This window comes from Convolutriloba macropyga, chromosome 8, assembly GCF_964194025.1.
Source record: "Convolutriloba macropyga chromosome 8, txConMacr16.3, whole genome shotgun sequence".
NCBI classification, from domain to species: domain Eukaryota; kingdom Metazoa; phylum Xenacoelomorpha; order Acoela; family Convolutidae; genus Convolutriloba; species Convolutriloba macropyga.
Window position 1 is genome coordinate 7,032,988 of NC_134475.1, and position 24,191 is coordinate 7,057,178.

The 24,191-nt window shown below is 37.8% G+C and overlaps 1 protein-coding gene across 5 annotated transcripts; it reads left to right on the forward strand.

Annotated features, from left to right (window-relative positions):
• The first annotated feature begins 16,827 nt into the window (after positions 1-16,827).
• On the forward strand, positions 16,828-23,839 carry LOC142343901 (uncharacterized). Of its 5 annotated transcripts, none has more exons than XM_075395284.1 (5): positions 16,828-17,021; positions 17,260-17,462; positions 21,534-21,669; positions 22,632-22,812; positions 23,251-23,839. In XM_075395284.1, the coding sequence occupies exons 2-5, from the start codon at positions 17,329-17,331 to the stop codon at positions 23,655-23,657; spliced, it is 858 nt and encodes a 285-aa protein (XP_075251399.1). In that variant the 5' UTR covers positions 16,828-17,021; positions 17,260-17,328; the 3' UTR covers positions 23,658-23,839. The 5 variants fall into 5 exon arrangements, with proteins under 5 accessions (XP_075251399.1, XP_075251401.1, XP_075251402.1 ...); XM_075395286.1 differs by having other exon boundaries at positions 17,296-17,462; XM_075395287.1 differs by having other exon boundaries at positions 17,369-17,462.
• Positions 23,840-24,191: the final 352 nt, after the last annotated feature.

Genomic DNA, 24,191 nt, shown 5'->3' on the forward strand with positions numbered 1-24,191 from the left:
TACTACTACTACTACTACTACTACTACTACTACTACTACTACTACTACTACCACTACTAATACTACTACTACTACTACTACTACTACTACTACTACTACTACTACTACTACTACTACTACTACTACTACTACTACTACTACTACTACTACTACTACTACTACTACTACTACTACTACTACTACTACTACTACTACTACTACTACTACTACTACTACTACTACTACTACTACTACTACTACTACTACTACTACTACTACTACTACTACTACTACTACTACTACTACTACTACTACTACTACTACTACTACTACTACTACTACTACTACTACTACTACTACTACTACTACTACTACTACTACTACTACTACTACTACTACTACTACTACTACTACTACTACTACTACTACTACTACTACTACTACTACTACTACGACTACTACTAATACTACTACTACTACTACTACTACTACTACTACTACTACTACTACTACTACTACTACTACTACTACAACTACTACTACTACTACTACCACTACTACTACTACTACTACTACTACTACTACTACTACTACTACTACTACTACTACTACTACTACTACTACTACTACTACTACTACTACTACTACTACTACTACTACTACTACTACTACTACTACTACTACTACTACTACTACTACTACTACTACTAGTGCTACTACTGTTTGAACACTTAAATTCCATAAAGAAATAAAGGAACAACGACAATAAGTACAAACAAGTTAATAAAATGCATATAAGTTTGAGCTTATCTGGGTTTATTTAATCCAGGAAATGCTGTTCGACAAAACTGTTGAAGCGGGATTTAGACTCTCTTTTCGCTTTCTGTCGTAAGGTGATGTAGCTCATGTTGTTCCTTGAGCAATCTTCTTCAAGTTGATCCATCCACGTCTTGCGTTGACCCCCTGGAGCTCGTTTAGCATATCGATATTTTTCTGTCGGCTCCCAGGTGAAGGCTCGGAGCCCTAGACGATCATTCATCCTCAGGATTTGGCCAAGCCATTTCAACCGTTTAATCATGATCATTGCAGAAAGTGTCGAGATACGTGATCTAGCCAGTACTTCTTCATTTGTCACCCTCTCCAGATATGAAAAACATAGTATCCTTCGCAGACAACTGGTGTGAAAGCTCTCAAGTTTCCGTTGCGTTGATTTATTCATGGTCCACGTTTCAGAGCTATATAAGACCACTGATAACACGAGAGCTCTGTATAACTTGCATTTGAGGGGAATACTAAGTTGTTTGCTCTTCCAAAGCTTCTGAAAGCTCGCAAATCGCTGTCTCTCTTCCGCCAGCTTGACACTGATTTCCTTTAGGTCACCATGTTGCAAGCTCACGAAAGAACCGAGATACTTGAAAGTTTCTACATTTTCGAACTCCACTCCTTCTCGATCGTGGACATTGCAGGAGAAAATGCGAGATCTTCCAGCCTTTTCTTTGCCGCAGTATCGTGACTCGTGAATTCGTCGGCATTTCACAGTTGCGAATTTCCTAGTGCACCTCTGACAAGTGAGGCTTTTCTCTAACTCAACAAACTTTGACGCGCTGTCTTCGACCCTCTTCGAATTCTTAGACTTGCAGAATCTGGCTTCATGCACTTTGCAGCCCCTTGCAGTGTCGAAGCGACGTTTACAACCTGAACATACACAACTATCGTCATCAGAGACCGCAGATGATCTGTTATTCGCCGTAGACACTAGATCAGCAACCACTGACCTCTCGTCGCTGCTAACTGTCACAAGCTCAGCCTCCGCTGAACTTTTCAGTCTCAGTTTCTCACCAGCTAGTGTCTCGAACCAGCCCGCATTCTCCTTCTTGCCCACCAGCACCTCTCTGCCAATGAGTAGCCGGGATTGGTTTTCGGCCTCAATGAGAGACCCACAACGCCCTTTGCGGTTTCCTGTAAGAACTTCCACGTTCCTTTGAGCAATGGGTACACTGGCTCCGGGTTTTTCGCATTTAACACCCGTATTCTTTGTCTTCCCAACATTGATCATTAGGCCAACAGCTTCGGCTAAAGATTCAATTCTATGTAGATTTGCTTGAACTTCGGAATCAGAGACGCCCAATAGGGCAACATCATTGGCGAAGTCAAGATCAGCAACACAGCGTCCAATGTCGATTCCTCCTTGAACTGAATTAGCCAACACATAGTTTATCACAAGGCCAAAGAGAATAGGCGACCATACATCACCCTGGCGAACACCAGTTTTCACGTCGAACATCTGGCCCTTCTCGCCTTCTGTCTTGACGCAGCACTTGAAGCCTTTGTAACTGTTGCGGATGACATTCACAACTTTTTGTGGGAGCCCGTAATGTTTCATTATCTTGTACATCATCTCGCGGTCCACCGAATCGAATGCAGCGCGGAAGTCAATGAAACAAAAACTGACGTCCAATTTGAAGGCCATGCATTTCTCTAGTATTTGCCTCAACGCAAACAATTGGTCAGTGCAGCCCCTGCTTTTTCGGAATCCGCATTGTTCTTCTCTGAGCACTTGATCAAGTGCATCTTTGCATCTATTCAGGATGATTGACGCAAAAACTTTTCCAGGTACCGGGAGCAGTGAAATTCCCCGATAGTTCCCACACTCAGATCTTTTTCCTTTGCTTTTGTATAGCGGGACAACTTCTGGTAACTTCCAGTCTTGTGGAAGACTTTCTTCAGTCCAGCACTTGTTGACAATGTCCAAAGCCATTCAGCGATTCCAATGTGCGACTTTAGCATTTCGGCAGAAATATCGTCTGGTCCACTTGCTTTACCGTTTTTCAATTTACGCACGGCATTTAGAACTTCATCAAACCGAATTGGACCTAGGTCTATTTCAAGACTCTCGGATGCTTCCACTATGCTCAATACAGAGTTGCCGCTTGTCGTGGTTGGATTTAACAGATGCTTAAAGTGCTCGGTCCAACGTTCCAACCTTTCTTCTTTTGTTTTCAGGGTTTCGCCTGTGGTTGAGACTAGTTTACTTATATGAGGACTCCACTTCTGGCATAACTGTTTTGACTCCCCAAACACTTCTTTCAGGTCACCTTTGTCTGAGTGATCTTGTATTGTTTCACCTTTGTCTTTCAGCCACTGTCTTTTGTCAGATCTTGACGCTTTTCGTACTTCTTTGCAGCTGTTAGAGAACACTAGCAGCGCCTCCGCGCTCTTATGCTTCCTCAAGTGTAACCCGGCCCGTTTCCTAATCAAAGCCAGCGTTTCAACTGTAATCCAGGGTTTGTGCACACGCTTTTCGGGGATGAGTAGTTTTGTTGCCGCTGCATTAAGAGCCGTTCGAAAATTTGCCCAAGATTGTTCTACGCCTTCAACAATATCGCTCTCATCAAGATAGCGTTTCACTTCTGCGCAGAAAGCGTCACGCGTGACTTCATCGCGCAACTTGGTAGAGCAGACTTTCGGTTGACTGCGTGGCTTATGTGCCACTACTTTGAATCGCACTTCGGCAATGACCATTTCGTGATCGGTGAGAGTGATCTTTCCCCTCCTTGTCCTAACGTTGTGCAAACAACTCCTGTGCCTCGAACCGAATAAGATATGATCTAACATCTTCTTTCGCATCTGTTGGTCAGGTGGGTTAAATGTATACCGGTGCACTAACCGGTGTCGAAACCAGGTTCCACCAATCAACAGGTCATGAGAGACACAAAAGGACAACAATTTTTCTGAGTTATCATTCTCCTCGCCCATTCCAAAGGGGCCTCGGCAAGGCATGTTGACATCTGAGTGTTGACCAGGTTCCGCATTGAAGTCTCCGACGAGGCAGACTCTCTCCCTTTGTTTGAAACTGGATACCAAGCTGCTCAACTGATTCCAAAAGTTGTCTTTTCTTCGCACCCCTTACCCGGGACTCGGGGCCATTTCTGTTTGAACTCATTGCATTGGGTTTTAAGGCTAATATACAACTAGTCGCGCCACCAACTAGAGGACCCTTGCCTCGTTAGCTCGGTGGTACTATGCATCTGCCCTACGGACAACTGCTGCACCACTTACCCCAGGGGACACCGCGGGGAGGGGACGTTGGATTTTGCCCCCCACTACTACTACTACCATTACTACTATTACTACTACTACTACTACTACTACTACTACTACTACTACTACTACTACTACTACTACTACTACTACTACTACTACTACTACTACTACTACTACTACTACTACTACTACTACTACTACTACTACTACTACTACCACTACTACTACTACTACTACTACTACTACTACTACTACTACTACTACTACTACTACTACTACTACTACTGCTACTACTACTACTACTACTACTACTACTACTACTACTACTGCTACTACTACTACTACTACTACTACTACTACTACTACTACTACTACTACTACTACTACTACTACTACTACTACTACTACTGCTACTACTACTACTACTACTACTACTACTACTACTACTACTGCTACTACTACTACTACTACTGTTTCAACACTTTAATTCCAAATATGAAATAAAGGCACGGTTGGCAACAAATACAAACAAAACAAAACAAAACAAAAACAAGAAGAGTTATTTGTTTGGTTATTCTGTGAAGTGCTGTACGACGAAATTGTTGACGGCATTCTTTGACCCGGTTGCTGCTTTCTCCTGCAATCTGGTGAACGATACTTTGTTTCGTACACAGTCTCCTTCGATTTGACTCATCCACGTTTTCCGTTGCCCCCCAGGAGCGCGTCTAGCATGGACGTATTGATCGGGCGGGTCCCAATCGAAGGCACTGCGGGCTAATCTTCCTGGTTCCATTCTCTGGATGTGTCCGTACCATTTTATCCGTTTGAGCATGATCATCGTGGATAGTTGGGGCATTCGTGATCTTGACATAATTTCTTCGTTCGTTGCTTTCTCCAGATATGACACACGTAGAATTCTCCGAAGACAACCACAGTGGAAACTCTCAAGTTTTCTCTCCATTAATTTCGAAAGAGTCCAAGTCTCTGAGCTGTACAGCACGGCTGATAAAACGAGTGCTTTGTACAAATTGCACTTGAGGTGCACGCTGAGCTGCTTGCTCTTCCAGAGATTTTGGAAGTTAGCAAACCGTTGTCTACCTTCTGCAAGTTTGCAATTGACTTCCTGCAGGTCTCCATGCTTGAGGCTGACATATGATCCGAGATACTTGAACGCTTCTATGTTTTCAAACTCGTTTCCGAGAACATCTTGTACTTTGCAGGAAAACACGCGTGTGGCAACTGCTTTAGGTTTGCCACAGTATCTCGATTGGTGAACTTTTCGGCCATTGACTGTTTTGAACTTTCTTTCACACTTGTCACAGGTAAGGCTCGCCTCTAGTTGCTCGAACTTTGACTTGTCGACGACATTCTTTGACAAACCGGCTTTGCAGAATCTTGTTTGGTGCACTTTGCGTCCGGTAACTGTACTGAATTGCCGCTGACAATTCTGACATCTTAAAGACTCTTGGTCAGCCACCACTGACCGACTCTCATTTTCTAGCGACTCTGAATCTGCTACCGCAGATTGTTGTTGTGAAGCTACCAACGCTGGCTTAGCCACCGCTAAGCTTTTCAATCTTAGCTTCCGGCCATCTTGTGTTTCGAACCAGCCCGCTTTCTTTTTCGTTCCCAGCAGCACCTCCGTGCTGATGGTTAGTCGTGACTGGCTAGATGTCTCTGTCAGGAGTCCTAGTTTGCCTTTATGTGTTCCAGTGAGTATCTCCACGTTCTGTTGGATACTAGGCACTGCAACATTTGGGCTGTCGCATTTTACGCCCATATTCTTTGTTTTGGCCACATTAATCTTCAGACCAGCGGCTTCCGCAAGGGCCTCGATTCGATGTAGGTTTTCTTGCACCTCACTGTCTGAGACCCCCACGAGAGCAACATCATCAGCAAAATCTAAGTCAGCCACCAATCTCCCAATGTCTAATCCTCCATGCACCGAGTTAGCCAAAATGTAGTTGATGACAAGGCCGAATAGGATTGGGGACCACACATCACCCTGCCTAACGCCCGTTCTGACATCAAATAAGCGTCCTTTCTCACCTTCGGCTTTGACTCGACATTTGAATCCATCATAGCTATTTCTTATGATGTTTATCACTTTTTGCGGAAGACCATAGTGTTTCATTATCTGGTACATCTGCTCACGATCGACAGAATCGAATGCCGCTCGAAAGTCTATGAAACAAAAGCTAATATCCAATTGAAACGCCATTGATTTCTCTATTATTTGACGCAGGGCAAAGAGTTGATCGGCGCATCCTCTGCTTTTTCTGAAGCCGCACTGCTCTTCCCTTAAGACGCGATCCACTGAGTCTTTGCATCGATTGAGAATAACGGAAGCGAACACTTTGCCTGGTACTGACAATAGAGAGATCCCTCGGTGGTTCGTACACTCTGACCTCTTTCCTTTACTCTTGTATAATGGGACAATTTCTGCTACCTTCCAGTCATCGGGCAGAACTTCCGTCGACCAACACTTATCTATGATGTCCCAGAGCCACTCGACAATACCCTTGTGTGCTTTCAACATCTCACAGGAAATGTTATCGGGTCCACTTGCCTTGCCATTCTTCAACCTGCGGACAGCTTCAAGCACTTCTTCAAATCGAATTGGGCTCAGGTCAATCGACAAGATCTCAGCTGCTTCTTCGGGATCCAATCTCGTACTGCAACTGGATGTTGAGGGATTCAGGAGTTGACTAAAATGTTCCGTCCAGCGTTCAAGTCGTTCCTCTTTCGTCCGTAAGTTGACGCCAGTGCTTGAAACTAATTTGGTCAACTGGGGACTCCAGTTTCGGCAAATCTGCTGTGATGCCCCAAAAACCTCCTTCAAGTTGCCTCTGTCCGCAAAGCTCTGCACTTCTTGGCCTTTGCGTTCAAGCCATGCCCGTTTGTCTGCACGTAGAGCTTTTCTGACTTCCTTACAGCAGTTTGTGAACTCTAACAACGCCACCGCGCTGCTGTGTTTCTTCAACTGTAGATCAGCTCGTTTCCGGATAAGTTCCAGAGAATCTGGAGAAATCCAAGGTTTGTTCACTCGCTTGTCCGGAAGGAGGCATTTCACTGCTGCTTGGTTCAGGGCTTTTCGAAAATTGTCCCAAGACTGCTCTGTATTCTCGAAATCGCCGCTCTTATCAAGATGTAACTTGACCTCCTGCGTGAATAAGTCACGCGTTGTTTCATCTTGCAGCTTTGCAGAACTGATTCTGGGCGTGAAACATGGCTTTTTAGACAAAAGTTCCATAGATACTTCCGCAATGACCAGTTCATGATCGGTAATTGTGGTTTTCCCTCTTCTGGTCCTCACATTCGTCAGACATCCTCTGTATCTCTCTGCAAACAGAATGTGATCCAGCATCTTTTTTCGACAACTCGGATCGGGAGGGTTGTAGGTGTACCGATGCACTTGTCGATGCTGGAACCATGTACCACCTACGAGCAATTTGTGTGAAGTGCAAAATGATAACAACTTTTCCGAGTTTTCATTTTCTTCACCCATTCCAAACGGGCCTCTGCAGCTCATGGTGTCATTCAACTGGTGTCCAGGCTCTGCATTGAGGTCACCGATGACACAAATACGCTCTCTATGTTTGAAGCTGGAAACTAGGTCTGAAAGTTGACTCCAAAACAAATCCTTCTCTTGGAGACTAGCTTCATTCGTAGGTGCGTAGCAGACAACAACAGCTAGATTGGCTCTCCTCGGAGCCGCGAACTTGACGTAGCAAATACGTTCACTTAGAGCCACTTGTTCTACGATGCTGTTTATCAATGACTTCTTTACAGCAACGCCCACTCCTCCTTGTCTCGACTTTACACCAGACAACCACGAGTCAGACAGGTAGAGCTTGTGGTCTCCGAGATCAATTTCTTGCTCCTGCAATCTCGTCTCCTGCACTCCCAGAATATCCAACTTGTATTGCGCCAGATCCATTTTCAAAGCCTCTAAAGATCCGGCTTGGGTCAGTGTTCTGACGTTTAAAGTTGCAATTCTGAGTTGGTTCCTCGGGAGATTCTTAGCACCCGTTACCCGGGACTCGGGGCCATGGTTGATTGTACTCATTGCTTTGGTGTTTGAAGGCTGAGATACGACTAGTTGCGCCACAAACTAGAAGACCAGTGCCTCGTTAGCTCGACCATGTGAGCGGAGAGCCGCAGCACATGACCTACCCCCAGGGGACACCACGTGGAGGTGAGTTTGGATTTTGTCCCCCACTACTACTACTACTACTACTACTACTACTACTACTACTACTAATACTACTACTACTACTACTACTACTAATACTACTACTACTACTACTACTACTACTACTACTACTACTACTACTACTACTACTACTACTACTACTACTACTACTACTACTACTACTACTACTACTACTACTACTACTATTACTACTACTACTACTACCATTACTTTGGTCTTTTCAGAAATCAGATCATGAATTAAATGATTCTACGCAGCGTTGTCAATGAAATGAGTCCTAAACGTGTGGGAAAATAATTATTGGCCTTATGTTGGAATTGATAGATCCAATTTTGATTGACCGATCAAGGCACTTCTTAAACCCAAAACGGCTGCTGCAAAAATAGTTAATGTTGGCGACGTGATCTTGAAGCTAAACCTGCATTAACTTACCTTACCTACCTAAAGTATTGTTCAGTTTCTTTAGTTCCTTTTTTTGTCTTTTTACAGTTTAAAATCTTCAAGTAAATTATTTTGTTTTAAATTAATTGCTTTTAAGATTCTTTCTTCAGTGTGATTCTTTCAAATGAAAATAAAACAAGTGTAATTTCGATCATATCAAAAATGGAATCATCTATCAGAGAATACGAAACGTTGTCAAGGTAGTGAGCCTAAGTTGTGTTGAAGAAAGTTTACTGGGCCTTTGTTTGAATCGATGGTTCCTACTTTGGTTGATCATGGCACTTTGTAGACCCAAACACGACCGATGCAAAAGTAGCATAATGTCGGCGCCAGAATTTTGCTGTGGTTGCTGTGTTTCCTGTTTTCAAATTATATTGGATTGAACGAATTTTTTATTTTTCAAGCGGTAACGAATTGGTTTTCATCCTGTTTTTTGGAGATTTGGGCTCCTGCTTTGTGCCAATGCCAGTTTTTACTGTACATTGATTGATGGTATTGAGCCGTTTGCGACCGAGCGAGATGTTCCATCTTGATGTGGGATTCTCTCCTTGTGGTGGCCACAATTACCATTTGTATTTAGTACTACTTGTGGTACTGCCGATTTTTGTGGTGTTCAGGCTCCCCCCAGAAGAGGGTTTTAGTTAGATTGAAACCTATTTGAATTTCTATTCAGTTTCTTTAGTGTTAGTTCTTCTCATCTTTTTACTGCTTATGTTTTTAGCTAAAATAAATTGTTTTAAATGAAAAGCTGATAAATTTTTTTTCTTCATTGTTTTTTTTCAAGTGGAATCAGATTACTTGTAACTTTTATCTTTTCAGAAATCAGATCAAGAATCAAATGAATTAACGCAGTGTTGACAATTTAATGAGCCCTATGCGTGTGGGAAAATGTTTACTGACCATAAATAGGAATTGATAGATCCAATTTTGATGCATCGATCAAGGCACTTCGTAAATCCAAAACCGCTAATGCAAAAATAGTTAAATTTGGCGTCCTGATCTTGAAACTAAACTTACATTAACTTATCTTACCTACCTAAAATATTGTTCAGTTTCTTTAGTTTCTTTTTTTTGTCTTTTTACAGTTTAAAATCTTCAAGTAAATTAATTTGTTTTAAATAAAATGCTTTTAAGATTCTTTCTTCAGTGAGATTCTTTCAAATGGATATAAAATAAGTGTAATTTCGATTATTTCAAAAATGGAATCAACTATCAAACGAGATTACGAAATGTTGTCAATGTAATGAGCCTGGGCGTGTTGAAAAAAATTTAATGGTCATATGTTTGAATCGATGGTTCCTAATTTGATTGATCAAGTCACTTCGTAGACCCAAACACGGCCGATGCAAAAGTAGTTTAATGTTAGCACCGGAACTTGGCTCTCGTTGCTGTGTTTCGTGTTTTTTAAGTAATTCTGTTTGAAGAAATTTTTTAGTTTCGAATTGCTTAATAATTGGGTTCAAACTGTCTCATGGATATTTGGGCTCCTTTTTTGTGCTTGTACCACTTGTTCTTTGATTGGTGGCTTTGTGCCGTTTGCGCGTGAGCGAGATGTGCCTTCTTGATTTGAGCTCCCCTCTTTGTAGTGGGCACAATAACCACTCGTAGTCATAACTACTTATGGTACTGCAGATTTTTTTGTTATTCATGTCTCCCCCAGAAGAGGGTTTTAGTTAGACTGAAACCTATTTGATTTTATAATCAGTTTCTTTAGTTTTAGTTCTTCTCATCCTATTACTGCTTAAGTTTTCAGATAATTAAGTTGTTTTAAGTGAAACGCTTTTAAATTTCTTTCTTTGGTGTTTTTTTTTCAAGTTGAATCAAAACACTTGTAACTTTAATCTTTTCAGAAATTAGATCATGATTGAAATGATTTTACGCAGTGTTGTCAATGTAATGAGTCGTAGGCAAGTGGGAAAATATTTATTCGCCATAATTTGGAATTGACAGATCCGATTTTGATGGACAGATCAAGGCACTTCGTAAACCCAAAACGGCTGCTGCAAAAATAGTTAATGTTGGCGTCGTGATCTTGAAACCTAACTTGCATTAAGTTACCTTACCTACCTAAAATTTTGTTCAGTTTCTTTAGTTTCTTTTTTTGTTGTCTTTTTACAGTTTAAAATCTTCAAGTAAATTAATTTGTTTTAAAAAAAAATGCTTTTAAAATTCTTTCTTCAGTGTGATTCTTTCAAATGAAAATAAAACAAGAGTAATTTCGATCATATCACAAAAGGAATCATCTATCAAATGAGAATACGAAACTATGTCAAGGTAGTGAGCCTAAGGCGTGTTGAAGAAAGTTTACTGGGCATTTGCTTGAATCGATGGTTCCTACTTTGGTTGATCATGGCACTTTGTAGACCCAAACACGACCGATGCAAAAGTAGCATAATGTCGGCGCCAGAATTTTGCTGTGGTTGCTGTGTTTCCTGTTTTCAAATTATATTGGATTGAGCGAATTTTTTATTTTTCAAGCGGTAACGAATTGGTTTTCATCCTGTTTTTTGGAGATTTGGGCTCCTGCTTTGTGCCAATGCCAGTTTTTACTGTACATTGATTGATGGTATTGAGCCGTTTGCGACCGAGCGAGATGTTCCATCTTGATGTGGGATTCTCTCCTTGTGGTGGCCACAATTACCATTTGTATTTAGTACTACTTGTGGTACTGCCGATTTTTGTGGTGTTCAGGCTCCCCCCAGAAGAGGGTTTTAGTTAGATTTAAATAATCTCTATTTAGTTTTTTTATCTACTGTTTCCCGTTCTTTTACTGCTTAGTTTTCAGGTAAATTAAATTGTTTTTAATAAAGAATTTGTAAGTTTTTTTCTAATCGTATGTGTCTTCCTACTGCTTCCAGTATCTTGTGTGCTGCTACTTTCGAATTGTTGCGACTGTTGGGAAAATTTTTGCTTTCAGCGGTGGACTGAATATTTGTGTGTGCGTCTGTGTAGGGCCACTGCTTGTGTTGACAATCATAAATCGCTCTTTCGTTCATAGTGTTGGTATTCAAATTTGAGAAAGCAATGAAATATCCTTGAGAATCAATTATTCTGTATTATATTTAAAGATTTTCATCCCTACTTCATTTGCAGATTATCAATCCCAGAGTGCGGTTATGCGGGGTCGGAAAAATATGTGTGGAGGCATATTGCTGCGCCCTACTTTTGTTCTTAGTACGGATGTGGTTTGTTTCCAGCGACTTATTTTCCAAAATGTATTTTTCAAAATGCTGGTTTTCCAGCGACTTATTTTCCAAAATGTATTTTTCAAAATGCTGGTTTTCAAATAGAAGATTAGATGATTAAAATTGATAGGCATTTCAACGATTAGTGGGTAAAAACTGTTAGAGACCAACAAGTTTTCTGCTGGTCTGATTGTTTCAATTCAGTTTTTTATCAATCATCTCAAAATTATCTCAAAGAATCAACTCAGAGGAGAGATTTTATTTGTTCTTTAAGACGCAGCCTAAATTGATGTTGAAGAGCAAGAACACATGGTATTTGCATGGAAAACATCAGCAGAGCCTAGAATTGTCCCTCTGATGGTCGATACGTTCTAAGATTGCTCAATTTCCGGCAGTGCGTTACATTTCTCTTAGTAAACTCATAGTATGGAACTTTTGAAAAAATCAAAAAATTGTCTTCCCGGATCGATAGTTGATCAGAAAATAAAATGAGTGTTGTGGTGAAAAACGGTAAAAAACGTTTTCATCAAAAAGCAACCGCATCTTTCAGGGTTGAAAGAGTTGATAGCGGTGAATTTTGGTAAGATTATTGTTGAATTTGGCGGTGAATATTTCTAAGAGTTTCGATTATAGCGGTAAAAATTTTTTTCACCGCATCCTGGTACAGCTCAAATATTGTTTTCAACGCATTCTTCTGGTGGCGGTTAGTTTTTTTCACCGCCTAAGCAGTGAGAAAAAAACATTTTCAAAGCTAGCAACGGAATGCGGTGAAAAATCACCGCTTAAATCAACGCTGATCGTACAAAAATTCTTCTCAACATCTATTTCTTTACATTACCTGAACCAGAATCCGGGCTAGATTTTGTTCAATGGCACTCCACACAGCTGCAGACATAATTGCTAAGCTTTGGTTTTGCTTATTTAATTACGCAACCTTTTTGCTTGTTCAACGTTTACGTTGGTTAAGTTTTTGCGATAAGTGGGGGTTTTGAAAGCGACATCAAATTTTCAACATTAACTGAACCAGCAGCCGAGCTGGATTTTGTCAAAAAAATTTTTATTGCTTAAAGGTTTTATTGTTTCTATCCATAGTAAATTCCGCACCCCAAATTTGGTTAAATAAAATCATTTCCTTAAGCCGATGAAACAATTTTTTTAAATGTTATTCGATTGTTCGCATATTTGAAACCAAAAGGAGATGCAAACTCGTTTTTTTTCTAGAGAAACTAGACCAGAAAGTTTGATGTTTTAAACTCCCCGAACATATGCATTTTATAACGAAGAGTTTGATATGACCCCAACAACTCCTTGAACTGATGAGAAAAGACTACTCTTCGGAATTTTTCGCTTATTTGAAACCAAAATATGGAAAACTGAACTTTTTTTAAGAAAAACTGGACAAAAACATCTTTGCGTGTTTTTTATCCCATAACACGAAGCATCTCTGAGACTGACAAATCCTGATCCAAGGAAATCCAAGTTTTTTTTTTAAAAAAAAATTGGATTATTTGAAGCTAAAAAGAGACGAAAATGCTATCCTTGGTAGTAACTAAAAGCCTAAATGCGGATCCTAATATGATAGTTCAGATGTTAACATTGTTGCCAGAATTGCAGATACAAATTTACAAATTGAACCCCGAAACACAACAACCAAGATAGACAACACAGATGTGGGACTTCTCATTGTTTCAGGAAGTGTTCCTGGCATCCTGAAAAAATCATTAGTTACCTAAAAACCTTTTTCCTTACCTGAAAACCTTTTTCGCTTGCACAAGGGCTAAAAACAGCAACCGCTAACGATACGAAAACATCTGTCAATGAACCAATTCCAGCAATTGGAATGATTCAAACTCCAGTATCAAGTAGTTGCTAGCTTATCGATAATGCGGAGTTTCTGGTAAAGATCCATGGACTAACACCGCTGTCTGGTCGCAATCGTTTTGACGCCTTTGGCATCTCTGTGGCACAAACTCTAGTCTTCACTAAAGATATTTTGGTGAACAATATTACAACATATGGGCCATTCAGCTCCTCGATTAACAAAACAATTTCCGCAATTATGCTCACTCATTGAACTCTCAAAAACACATATTGTCAAACCAAATTTAACAGAAACTTCGCCCTAAAAATCAAAACAAACGACAGGTACTCATTAATTTACAAAAAATTGAGAGAGACAGAATCAACATGGATATTTAGAAAATACTTGGAGAAGAACACATAGAAAAATTAAACAGTTGTTCAGATGAATTTTTTATAGTTCTTTTAAGTTATAAAGTACAAAAACATTTATCTTCTGTTATGGCTAAAAGCAAAATATCTTTGGTTAAAATACTTAATTTCTATCCATAATTTGGTCATCTATCCACAAGGTGATCCTCGATCGTCAGCATGTTCGACATAGATTATAGTATTTTATCTTTTTTAATATTATGAGATTGCTGATTATTCAGCGTTATTCTCGCCTTCTTAAAACAACTATTCCAATGGTAAAATTTTGTAAGTTTACGAGTGAATTTTGCAGTTAATTTTTTTAAGAGTTGCAATTTTGGCAGCTGAAATTTTTTCCCCGCTTAAAATTTTTCTTTCTCAAAAACCATTTCGTTGAGCGCAAATTTTACACTCTTTATTCAAACTCAGCGCAAATTTTACATATTTTAGCAGATTTTAGCGGTGAAACCTCGACATTTGTTAGAGCTGGGATCAACTGAAAAATTTAAAATTGCTTACAGACTTTATATGGATGGAAACCTTGTTTCGTTTTGCAGAACCAAATACTTCTGATTTATTTATTTATTTATTCAATTTTTTTTATTCTTCTACTTTTGTACACATTTATTTTCTTATTTAATAATTTATTCAATTATTTATTTACTTTTCATCTCTTTATTTATTCTTTTCTTAAATTAATTTTTTAAGTTTTTTCATTTATTGAATTATTTTTTTAATTGGTTTTTATTTATTCGTTCATTTTTTTCTTTAGTTTTTGATTTATTTATTTATTTTTTTATTTAACTAGATATTTTTATTCTATTTAAATTTTTTACGTTTACGTTTATGTTTAACAATCTATTTCTGGATAAGCATTTAATTTTTCTATTAGCTTTCTGAGTAGAGTTGATGTCGGATTAGCGTTGATGTGGGATGTCAGAGTAGTCTGCTGATGTAACTTTTTAATGCTTAGGAACAATGTGCAAGAAAGTGGTTGTGGTTTCGGGAGCTTGCGTCATCTGGTATTACCCTTACTTGAAAGATTGAAGACTTCGGTTTTCTATTTTTTCCCAGCACCCCCTATTCTAAACGAATACAAAAACGAGCTCAGATGTACTAACAGAATTTAGACCTCACCTTGTGAAAAGTCCATGCTCATCCAGATAATGGTATAAAAAGACAAAGTCCCTCAATAAAAAATTAAACACGATGGACTTTTCGAGGGACCCGAATTTCATGCTCAGCATGTGCCAGACTCAAATTCGTTACGCTGCACCATTTTTGCGCGACCCAAATTAAAAGGTCGACTCTCAATTAACTGAAATTTTTCTTAATAATGGACCCTAACTCGCGCCAAAATTGCTCTATGCAACTTTTCCTTGCCTCAAGATACTGAGTTAAGAATTTGACCCGAGCTATTAACAAAATTGCAGTTAAAATGAGCGTTTCCATTAGTTTGCTTTTTGGCTCTAATGCAGTTTCATTGCTCACTAAAAACTATTATAAAGTTAGAAAATGTGCTCCGTGAACTTTTGCAGTTCTGAAGTACATTTATGAACCAAATGACTTCGTTGCCTCGAAATTTAATTGTTTTTATGAATATGAAAATTTCCTTTTGCTCAACTTGTGCTCAAGTTAAAAAGCAAAACCAATAATAAAAACACTTCAAAATTTGCGTCAAAAAGCAGACTTATGAAATATGCTTTCCAATGGAAATACCATGCTCGTCCTTTGAATGATCTCTGTCTCAACCATTAAACTTCTATTTCTCGACACGTCACATGAAAGGTGCCTACAGAAAACCCTTTTTAGCCCAAAATGCTTATTAAAATATTGTTGGTAGACTTATGAAGAAATTTGTTTAGACTTTTAGTAGGAAGCTCGGCTGTGTAATTTTAGCAGCAATTGACCCCCCCCCCCCCCCATCAAGACTTCTGAGTTTTTTTTTCAGAATCATAATTCCTCTACTAAACCTGGGTCATAATTCACACATAATTAACTGCAGCTGGCAGCAAAAAGAGGATAAGAAGAGTGTAGCTTTATAGCTTCTTCTTTGAAGCAACCAGAATTACAATAGTTAAGAGTACAAAAGAAGAATTATAATAAAATAGATTTTTAATTTGATAATTGTTAATTTTCTTCAATCATTATGCTGTAAAAATGTCATTTACGAACTTTGTTGCACTATATGTCACAATTTTCATCTGCACAGCGGTATTTAAATTTCTGATTTCTGTCATGTTTGAGCAAAGCATGGAGACAATGAACTCGTTGGTTATCAGAGAAAATAAATATTTTTTGCTGAATATAGTATTTCATATGATGCAGGCATTGACTTTTTCAATGTCTAATTGGTAATATATGGTTTGTTTCAAATCTGGTTATGTTATGACGTATACTCGGAAAGTCTTGTTTCAGTTTATGAAGAAACTACATTTAGCTACTATCTAAGATTCAAGTTGTTAGTTGCACATTGTTTTGGGTTGAGACAAACTTGCAAGACATGAAAAAGAAAACGAATATGTTGAGCCAGTTTTTTGAAATGCAGAAATTGAATTTTCGTTCAATAATTAATCATCGCTTTCATTGAGTCTGTAATTTCTCTTGTTCAAAACTGTCGCACCTGTACAAATCTTACAAATAAAATAGCAATTAGAATATAGAACACTTTTTCCAAACACACGCACACATGAACATAGACAGACACACACACACACACATACAAACACACATACACATACGGACAAACAAAAACACACACATACAGACAAATTAAAACACTCGATCGCTGTGTATATGTTCACTATATAGAATTACAAGCGATCAGCTACTAGAATACTTTATGGTTAATGCAGCTTAAAACATCTCTGTCGCTCTACACAGAACGCAAAAATAAATAAAAACAACTTCTTCAAAGCGATTCAAACTTGAATAATTTTGAACCGGTAAGACACTTAAATTGCTTTAATAATATTTAAACGGAGCAAAAATATTGTCTAATATAAATTTTGAAATATTTTTTAATAAAAAAAACCTCATCATACGTTATTTTTAAATTATTTTCTCAACCTCAATTTCGTGGTGGACTTCAACTGAAACATTAAGTTTTTGTATTAAATTTTCACAAAATTTCGCGAAACCATTTCAACAGCTGCAGTTTCTGACCTCAAACATTTAATACAGTGACAGGTGAGCCATTACCTAAAATATCCTAATTAGTGACACCCTACTTAAGTGACAGTTTGGTGGGCAATGGCGCACATAATGTTGTCATACCAGTGGGATGTTCAAGAGACGGCTAAGAAGGTCTTTTCCAAATTGACTCAGGATGGATTCCCAGTTTGGATGGACATAGAGGGAGGAGTCCAGACCAATATCAACGACAGGCAACAATTCATTCACTCATTGCTTTCCCCATTTTAAACAGTACTGATATTGTAAGCGATTGAGAAAACAACACCCATTTCAGTGTTTCATCGAGATCCTAAAATTTAAGTTAAGAGAAAAATGGTTCCAAAACCTTACCCTAGTCTAGAGCTGAAATTATTAAAAGACCGTCCTCGACCGATTAAAGGCATGAAGAGACCCTAGTTACCGAAAATTGGGTCGAGCTAGAGTCCAAAAAACAGACGAGCTAAATTATTTGCATACCACTTTTCGCACCGGCATTATCTTTTGAGATGTTGAAGCCTGAACCTAGGTTAGACTCTGGTTAATACTGATTTGGCAGTAACTTATGCAGAAAACACAGAGAACTTCATAATGAAGCAAAAACTGCACTTGAATCAGTTCTTAGAAACTGAAGACAAATCGAGTAGTTAGTTACCGTTAACCTCATAATAAAAAATTAGAACATCTAACTTATCTTTCACTATTATATCATTAAAAAGACCAGAATGATTGGATTTTGATTTTTAGAAAACAAAACAAATACGCAAAGCATATTACAAATTTTTTTGGATAAAATATGTGCAAAATGTTATCCAGGTCGGAAACTTAAAATTTGGAATCTCAACTTAATTGATGAAATTGCTTTGAAACATTAGAGCAAATAAAGCAGCCTAATATTGATGCGCAGCGATGCTGGCTTTTTTGTCTGAAGGCCAAACCAAGAAACTTTTTGGGTATTCTATAAAAATTGAACTGGTACCACATGAGAGTCCTGGAAACGCAGAAACCTCAATTAGTTTGTTTAAAACAATATAGATTTAGTAAACTAGCCAGAAATTTTTAAATGATGACTCAGCAACTGTTATCCATGCTTTTGCATTGATAATTTTTCAATAGTAAACATAGAGGTTATGTAAGCTTTAAAAAAATCAAAAATTGGTACTAATTGTACTAAAACTTATGAAATTAGCTTTTTTAATATTTTTTTTCATGCAAAAAAGGTAACTAATCAACGCTGACGTATATTCTGCCGATAAAGGAACACATTTTTCTGCAGAACGATTGTAGAAAAGAGCGAGCTCTGTCATCAAAACATCAGCGGCAATCAAAAAAATAAAACATATTTCATCAATAATTGATTTTTTCAAGTAATTCATTTTTTTGCAAATTGCCCGTGAAAACTAAATTTTATTTTTTAACTTCAAAGTTAAGTTTCGCTTCGCAATGAGAGATATCCGATTTTTCAGAGAAAGGAAGCCAAATAAAATGTCCTTTTTATTTTGGAAAATCAATTTTTCCCATCAATTTTTCCAATCTGAAATCCGAATCCGAATAGCAGAGCATATAGCAAATTAGTGCTGCTATATCAATTATGTTCCTGTCTCCAGTTTCTTTGTGGTGTTGGGTGCTGCAGTATAAAAAGATTTGAGAAACCGTATTGTTATTAAATTTTTGGTTGACAGTTTTCTTGTACACTTGGAAATTTTAGTGTCAAAAGTGATTGCATCGGCTCCTCCAGTTGCTTGTCTTGTGCCGTCACAGTCATTCACAAAATCTTGTGAACTGTCTATGTACAGTTGATTCTTTTAATTTATAAGATGTGTTTTTTTGATAAAAAGGTACCATCTTTTTTTGAAACCATTAATGCATAGCAGATGCAGGTTTTTTTTCAAAATTTGATTTAAGCTGCTATTGCTTACAGCACCAACGAATATCCAGATATCCCAGAACTAAATTTAAGTTTTTCGTTTTTCAATCCCGAATTCGAAAAGTTTTGATGTCGTGATATGGCGCACAAAATTTAGTCTTCTCAATGTTCCTTGAATTTCTTGAGGTTTTCTTTGACACTGAGGAGCACACAATTGTTTTGATAATCCAAATTGGGTTATTTATCTGTGAAAAAAATCGTTTGAATGACCGCTTAAGTCATCTAGTATCTTAATAGCAAAAAAGCAATTATATAAATTCTTTTACGAGAAAAATACCACATCAAATTTATCAATTTGTTACGTCGCATTGAAGCTCTTTTATTAAATGATTTAGGTTTCTGTGACCTGTGATTTTCTTGGAAAATTTTACAATCCTATTTCAAGATTTAGTTGATTAGGCTTGAAATATAACACCAAATTATGGACAATATGAGGCATAGAAGAAAGTATTGCTTCAAAATGATAAAAAAGTATTTTTAAATATTTTTCTTTACAATTGGGAAATTTCAGATAATAGAAAACAATTAAAAAATATATTCATTTTTATTTTATTTTTACGATGAATTTAAATTCATAGTTTTTTTGTCTACATTATTTGGATAAAATAAAGAATTTTTTGAACAGTTTTGTAACATTTTTCCGCGATTGAAATTGCGAGTTCCTAAAAAGTCAGGCTTTTCGGAGCGTTGCATCAGCTTTGGATAATAGAGATATATTTGATAAAAAAAATTGACTATTGTAAAACAAAAAATTACCCGGAGGCAAATTTAACAAAACCAGCTGCTATTCCCGTGACGCATTTTTAATTGTTGTGTCCGGTCTGGCTACTGTGATTGTATTTCTGTGCCTACTGTGGTAAATAAGTTGTTTTGAACTGCATTTCTGTAAAATTGAGTTGCCTAAATTATTTGAAATTGAGGAGTTTTTTATTAGCTTCATTTTAATAATTTGTAATTGTTTTGAGTCAAAATTTTGGGTCAACCATGTTTCTATAGCATAAGAGCCAACTTTTGCTCAATTACCTTCAGATGAAGTAGTTAAACGGATGAAATCTTTCATTTTCATAATTTCAATGTTATGGATTTTTTCTGCACTGAAAAGTGGTTAGATTTTTTTTCTTTAGTGCGCTGCATTGCTTCCTTCCTTTAGTTTCCTTTCTTTTTTAAATTTTGTTGGGAAGTTTGGGAGCATTAATACAAAATTTTGCACGAAAAAGCGTAAAATACTTTTAGATGTTAAAACACGTTGGAAAAGGAGACAAAAACAGGTTTTATAAGAATTACAAAGATGCAAATTGCAGTAAACGGATTTAACAGAAAATGCAGCTATATGCTGATTTTGATATTACTACAGATCATTGAAAAACGATTTTTTTTAATTTTGATCATTAAAACTCAGAAGCATTGTTGCAAAACTAATGCATTTGAAGTGCTTTCACATTTTTGGTAATGGTGTGCGTGTTGTTTGTGTGCAATTGAACTCAGAATCGAACTAATTTGCTCTTTTGCTATTGAGAGATCATAATTTTAGATTTTTTTTTGGAACCAGTGAAAACGGAACTTTTGACAATTTGATCACAAAATTTTTTTCATGAAATATGAACTAGAGCGTTTTTTTTTCAAATTGACCGAATCATTACTTCCAGCTGTGAACAAAAGTCTAAACAAACGTTCAAGGCTGGCAGTTTTCAGTTTCATCAAATGGTTTTTATTATCTGAAAAATTTTGTCGCGAATTTTAAGGAAAACAAGTGACTAAAAATTTCAGTTGGCGTTTGTTCTGATTAAATTATTGTCTTCAAAGCATTGGGAAATGCATGCGTGTTGTTTCTGAAATTCGGTCGTATTTTTCAATGTTATAGTTATCATCTGATCGAGATAACAGGTCGTCCGTCCAAGGTTGATAATGGAATTTTCTGTGCAACGCACAGTACTAGGCAAGCATTCTTGTTTCTTTTTGAATTTTGGAAGGACCTGCTCTGAACTTAAGTTGAAACTAATAAGGTGTCAGTAGGTCTGATAACCTGGACCTGAACATTGTATAGTGTTATTTCCCGGGTCGGGATCCAAGTGAATCTCATCGATGGAATTTCTATGATCCAGTGAAATTCAAGGCATTCCAATCGATGGAATTTCTATGATCCTGTGAAATTCAAGGCATTCCAATCGATGGAATTTCTATGATCAGAGAAAAAGTGATAATGATCCATCGATGAACCATGGATGTACTTTTCATGAAATTTCTATGATCCATCAATGGGATTCACTGGGAGCCCAACTCGGGTTGGCATCTGGATTTCTTGAAAACTTGAGATAAAAAATAATGGGAAAGCAACGATTGTTAATGTTTCACACCACAGCATGGCTTTTGGCGTGGACAATGCCATAGTTGTGTGTCCATTTATGACTGCCAAATACTTTCAGTCTAAAAACTGCAAAAAGGAACTCAATTACGCGGATACGCAAGACAAGGAGATAGTTCCAATCATGGCACAGGTACCCTCTCTTGGCCATACATTTTCTTAATTAATTTAAAAAATGCAAGTTTTAAAAATGCCAGAATCTGCAGAGCCATACTCTATAATGCCAGATTTTCCTACAAATAGAGCCGGATTCAAAAGTGTGGCATGTTCGTGTTTCAAAAGTTACTTTTGTTAGATTCACTTCGAAATTTTAGCTTGCATCTTAAATTGCTGCGCGGTTCTCAGTTAATGCCAGATTTTCTCAGTAATTTATCAAAGACTCTGTCTTGTTAATGATCAGTCAGTAGGTAGAATTTACTAAAAGGCTAGAGGGCTCGACCATATAACCCCCCTCTCTCCCCATCTCCCCCCCCCCCCCCGCAGCCAGAGAAACAGTTATAATAAATGATCCAAGCACTCATCCAAGCTGTGCCCAATTTGAAAACGCCCTTTTCAAAAAGAATGATACATATTCATTGGTTTTATAGGTGATGCAGTAGAAGATCGTTACAAGATTGATCCTACAATAATCTGTTCTATACAAACGAATGTGACCTTTCAAAGACTGAAAACTTTAGCATCCTTTTCCGGGATCACTTTTTCCGCTCTTTGCTTCTTCCCAGACCATTTCGGTAAACAGCTTTGATTATAGCAAACTCTGTCTACGAAAGTTAACAAGCCTAACACTGGAATGCGAGTTAAGCGCCGGTTCCAAAAAACCAGATTTAGTGTTATGTGTTTCATTTAAAGGTCTGTAAGGAGCGGTTCTGGAAAACGTTTCCAAGAAAAAATACACTGAAGAACAATCAACTTGAAAAATTAAAAACAATGATTTAAAAAAATGGTTCCTCTCAAATTTTTGACCGCAGTTTTCCAGAGGAGAAGCCCGAAATTATTGATACACACTTGTGCTCAGAGAGCTGCGAATTCTAAAACGAAACAATTCTCTCTAATCATGGGTGAAAAAGTACATATTTATCATATTTCACTCTACAGGCAGACTTCAAACCAGAAGGGTGGCTGGGGTTGATTACTGCCGGATTGCTCTGGATAGACTTCAGAAATGCGACAAATGTTGATAAAAGTATCCTGTCTCTGGAGAAGGAACTGCAACATCGGTGCTCTGGGTTGGAACTGGCTAAGCCAATCAGCGCACAACAGAAGCCCAAATTTAAAGGTGGATTAAAAGAACATAATGGAAAATACCCCCAAAATTTTGCCTTTTGAAGCCAAGAACAGTCAATTTTTAGTGAATAATGTAACACGGGTCGAGGTTTGGTCAAAAAATAATGTAAGATTAGCGGTGAATAGCGGTGAAAAAAAAACTTTTTTCATCGCAAAGCTCCCGCATCTTTTAGCGTTGAATGCGTTCATAGCGGTGAATTTTTTTTAAGATTAGCGCTGAATTTAGCGATGAATTTTTGTAAGATTTGCGATTTTAGCGGTGAAAATTTTTTTCACCGTTTCGTGGTAGCGCTGAAAATTTTTTTGCACCGCATTCTGCTCGTAGCGGTGAAAAATTTTTCACCGCACCACTACGAGCAAACCTACAATTTGGAATTATGACAGAAAGCGTAGGTAAGTTTTACAGAAATGATCACACTGAATTATTTAGGTCGAGCCTTCCGAAACGCCAAAACGGGCAAATTCTTGGCAGAATCCGGCGAAATGAAAACCCACCAAGCCAGCGGTACCCGAAGTACCCTCGTGTTGCGGGACGCCGCTGAAGCTACAAGTTTCTGGGTAGAAGAACGCGATACGAATAATAAAGAAATATACTTCTACAAGAACTTCGCAACTAATATGTACCTAGGCTATGACCCGAACGGGGATTATATATACACGAAGGCCCAGCATTACGGGGCTGAACAGTGGAACCTGGTAGCTGATGACGAAAGCACAAATGGCGAAAGGGCAGTCGTGTTGTTCGCATGTTTTGGAAAGAAGTTTTTGGCCGTCAGAAATGGAAAATTGACCGGGGTTAATAAACGAGACGCCGACTGTATCTGGATATTGGACTAGAAAATTTGGAAAAGATAAGAAAAATGATAAGACAAAGAAAACACAGTTGTGACAGACCGAATATAAAGCGCGAACTGCAAAACGCGGAAAAAAATTATGTGCTAAAGTACACATTAAAATGCCAATTCTGTTAATAAATAATGTATTTAATGTTTCTTTTCCAATGTATTATTGGTGCTTTGTTTATTTTTGCTTATAAAACAAACCTTATAGCCAGAAATGTCTCGGAGGAACTTAGATGAGTGTATTTTGTTGAGCATAAAATTTCTAGAACTGGTTTTGTTCAATTTTTCAATCAACTTTGGACCAAATTAAGAAACAAGAACCTAGATACTCTTTGTAGCAAATAAAAAATGTGTAACAAACCAACTGTGGTATTAGCTAGCTTCATATACTGGTAAAGAATTAGAGCTTAGAGGACTCGAACGTACTATCTCCCTTACCGCGGCCAGGCATGCTACCGTTGCACGAAAGCTCTACAGAAGTAGCAAATTTGTCAGGGATATCACTATTCGATAAACGTCGGTATTTTAT

What these genes read in the sequence shown, in the direction of transcription:
- LOC142343901 (XM_075395283.1), top strand. Translation starts at nt 17,329, where the DNA reads ATGGCGCACATAATGTTGTCATACCAGTGGGATGTTCAAGAGACGGCT. An exon ending in CAGACCAATATCAACGACAG is followed by an intron (nt 17,463 to 21,533) that starts GCAACAATTCAT and finishes TTCACACCACAG; the next exon opens with CATGGCTTTTGGCGTGGACA. An exon ending in ACAGAAGCCCAAATTTAAAG is followed by an intron (nt 22,813 to 23,250) that starts GTGGATTAAAAG and finishes TGAATTATTTAG; the next exon opens with GTCGAGCCTTCCGAAACGCC.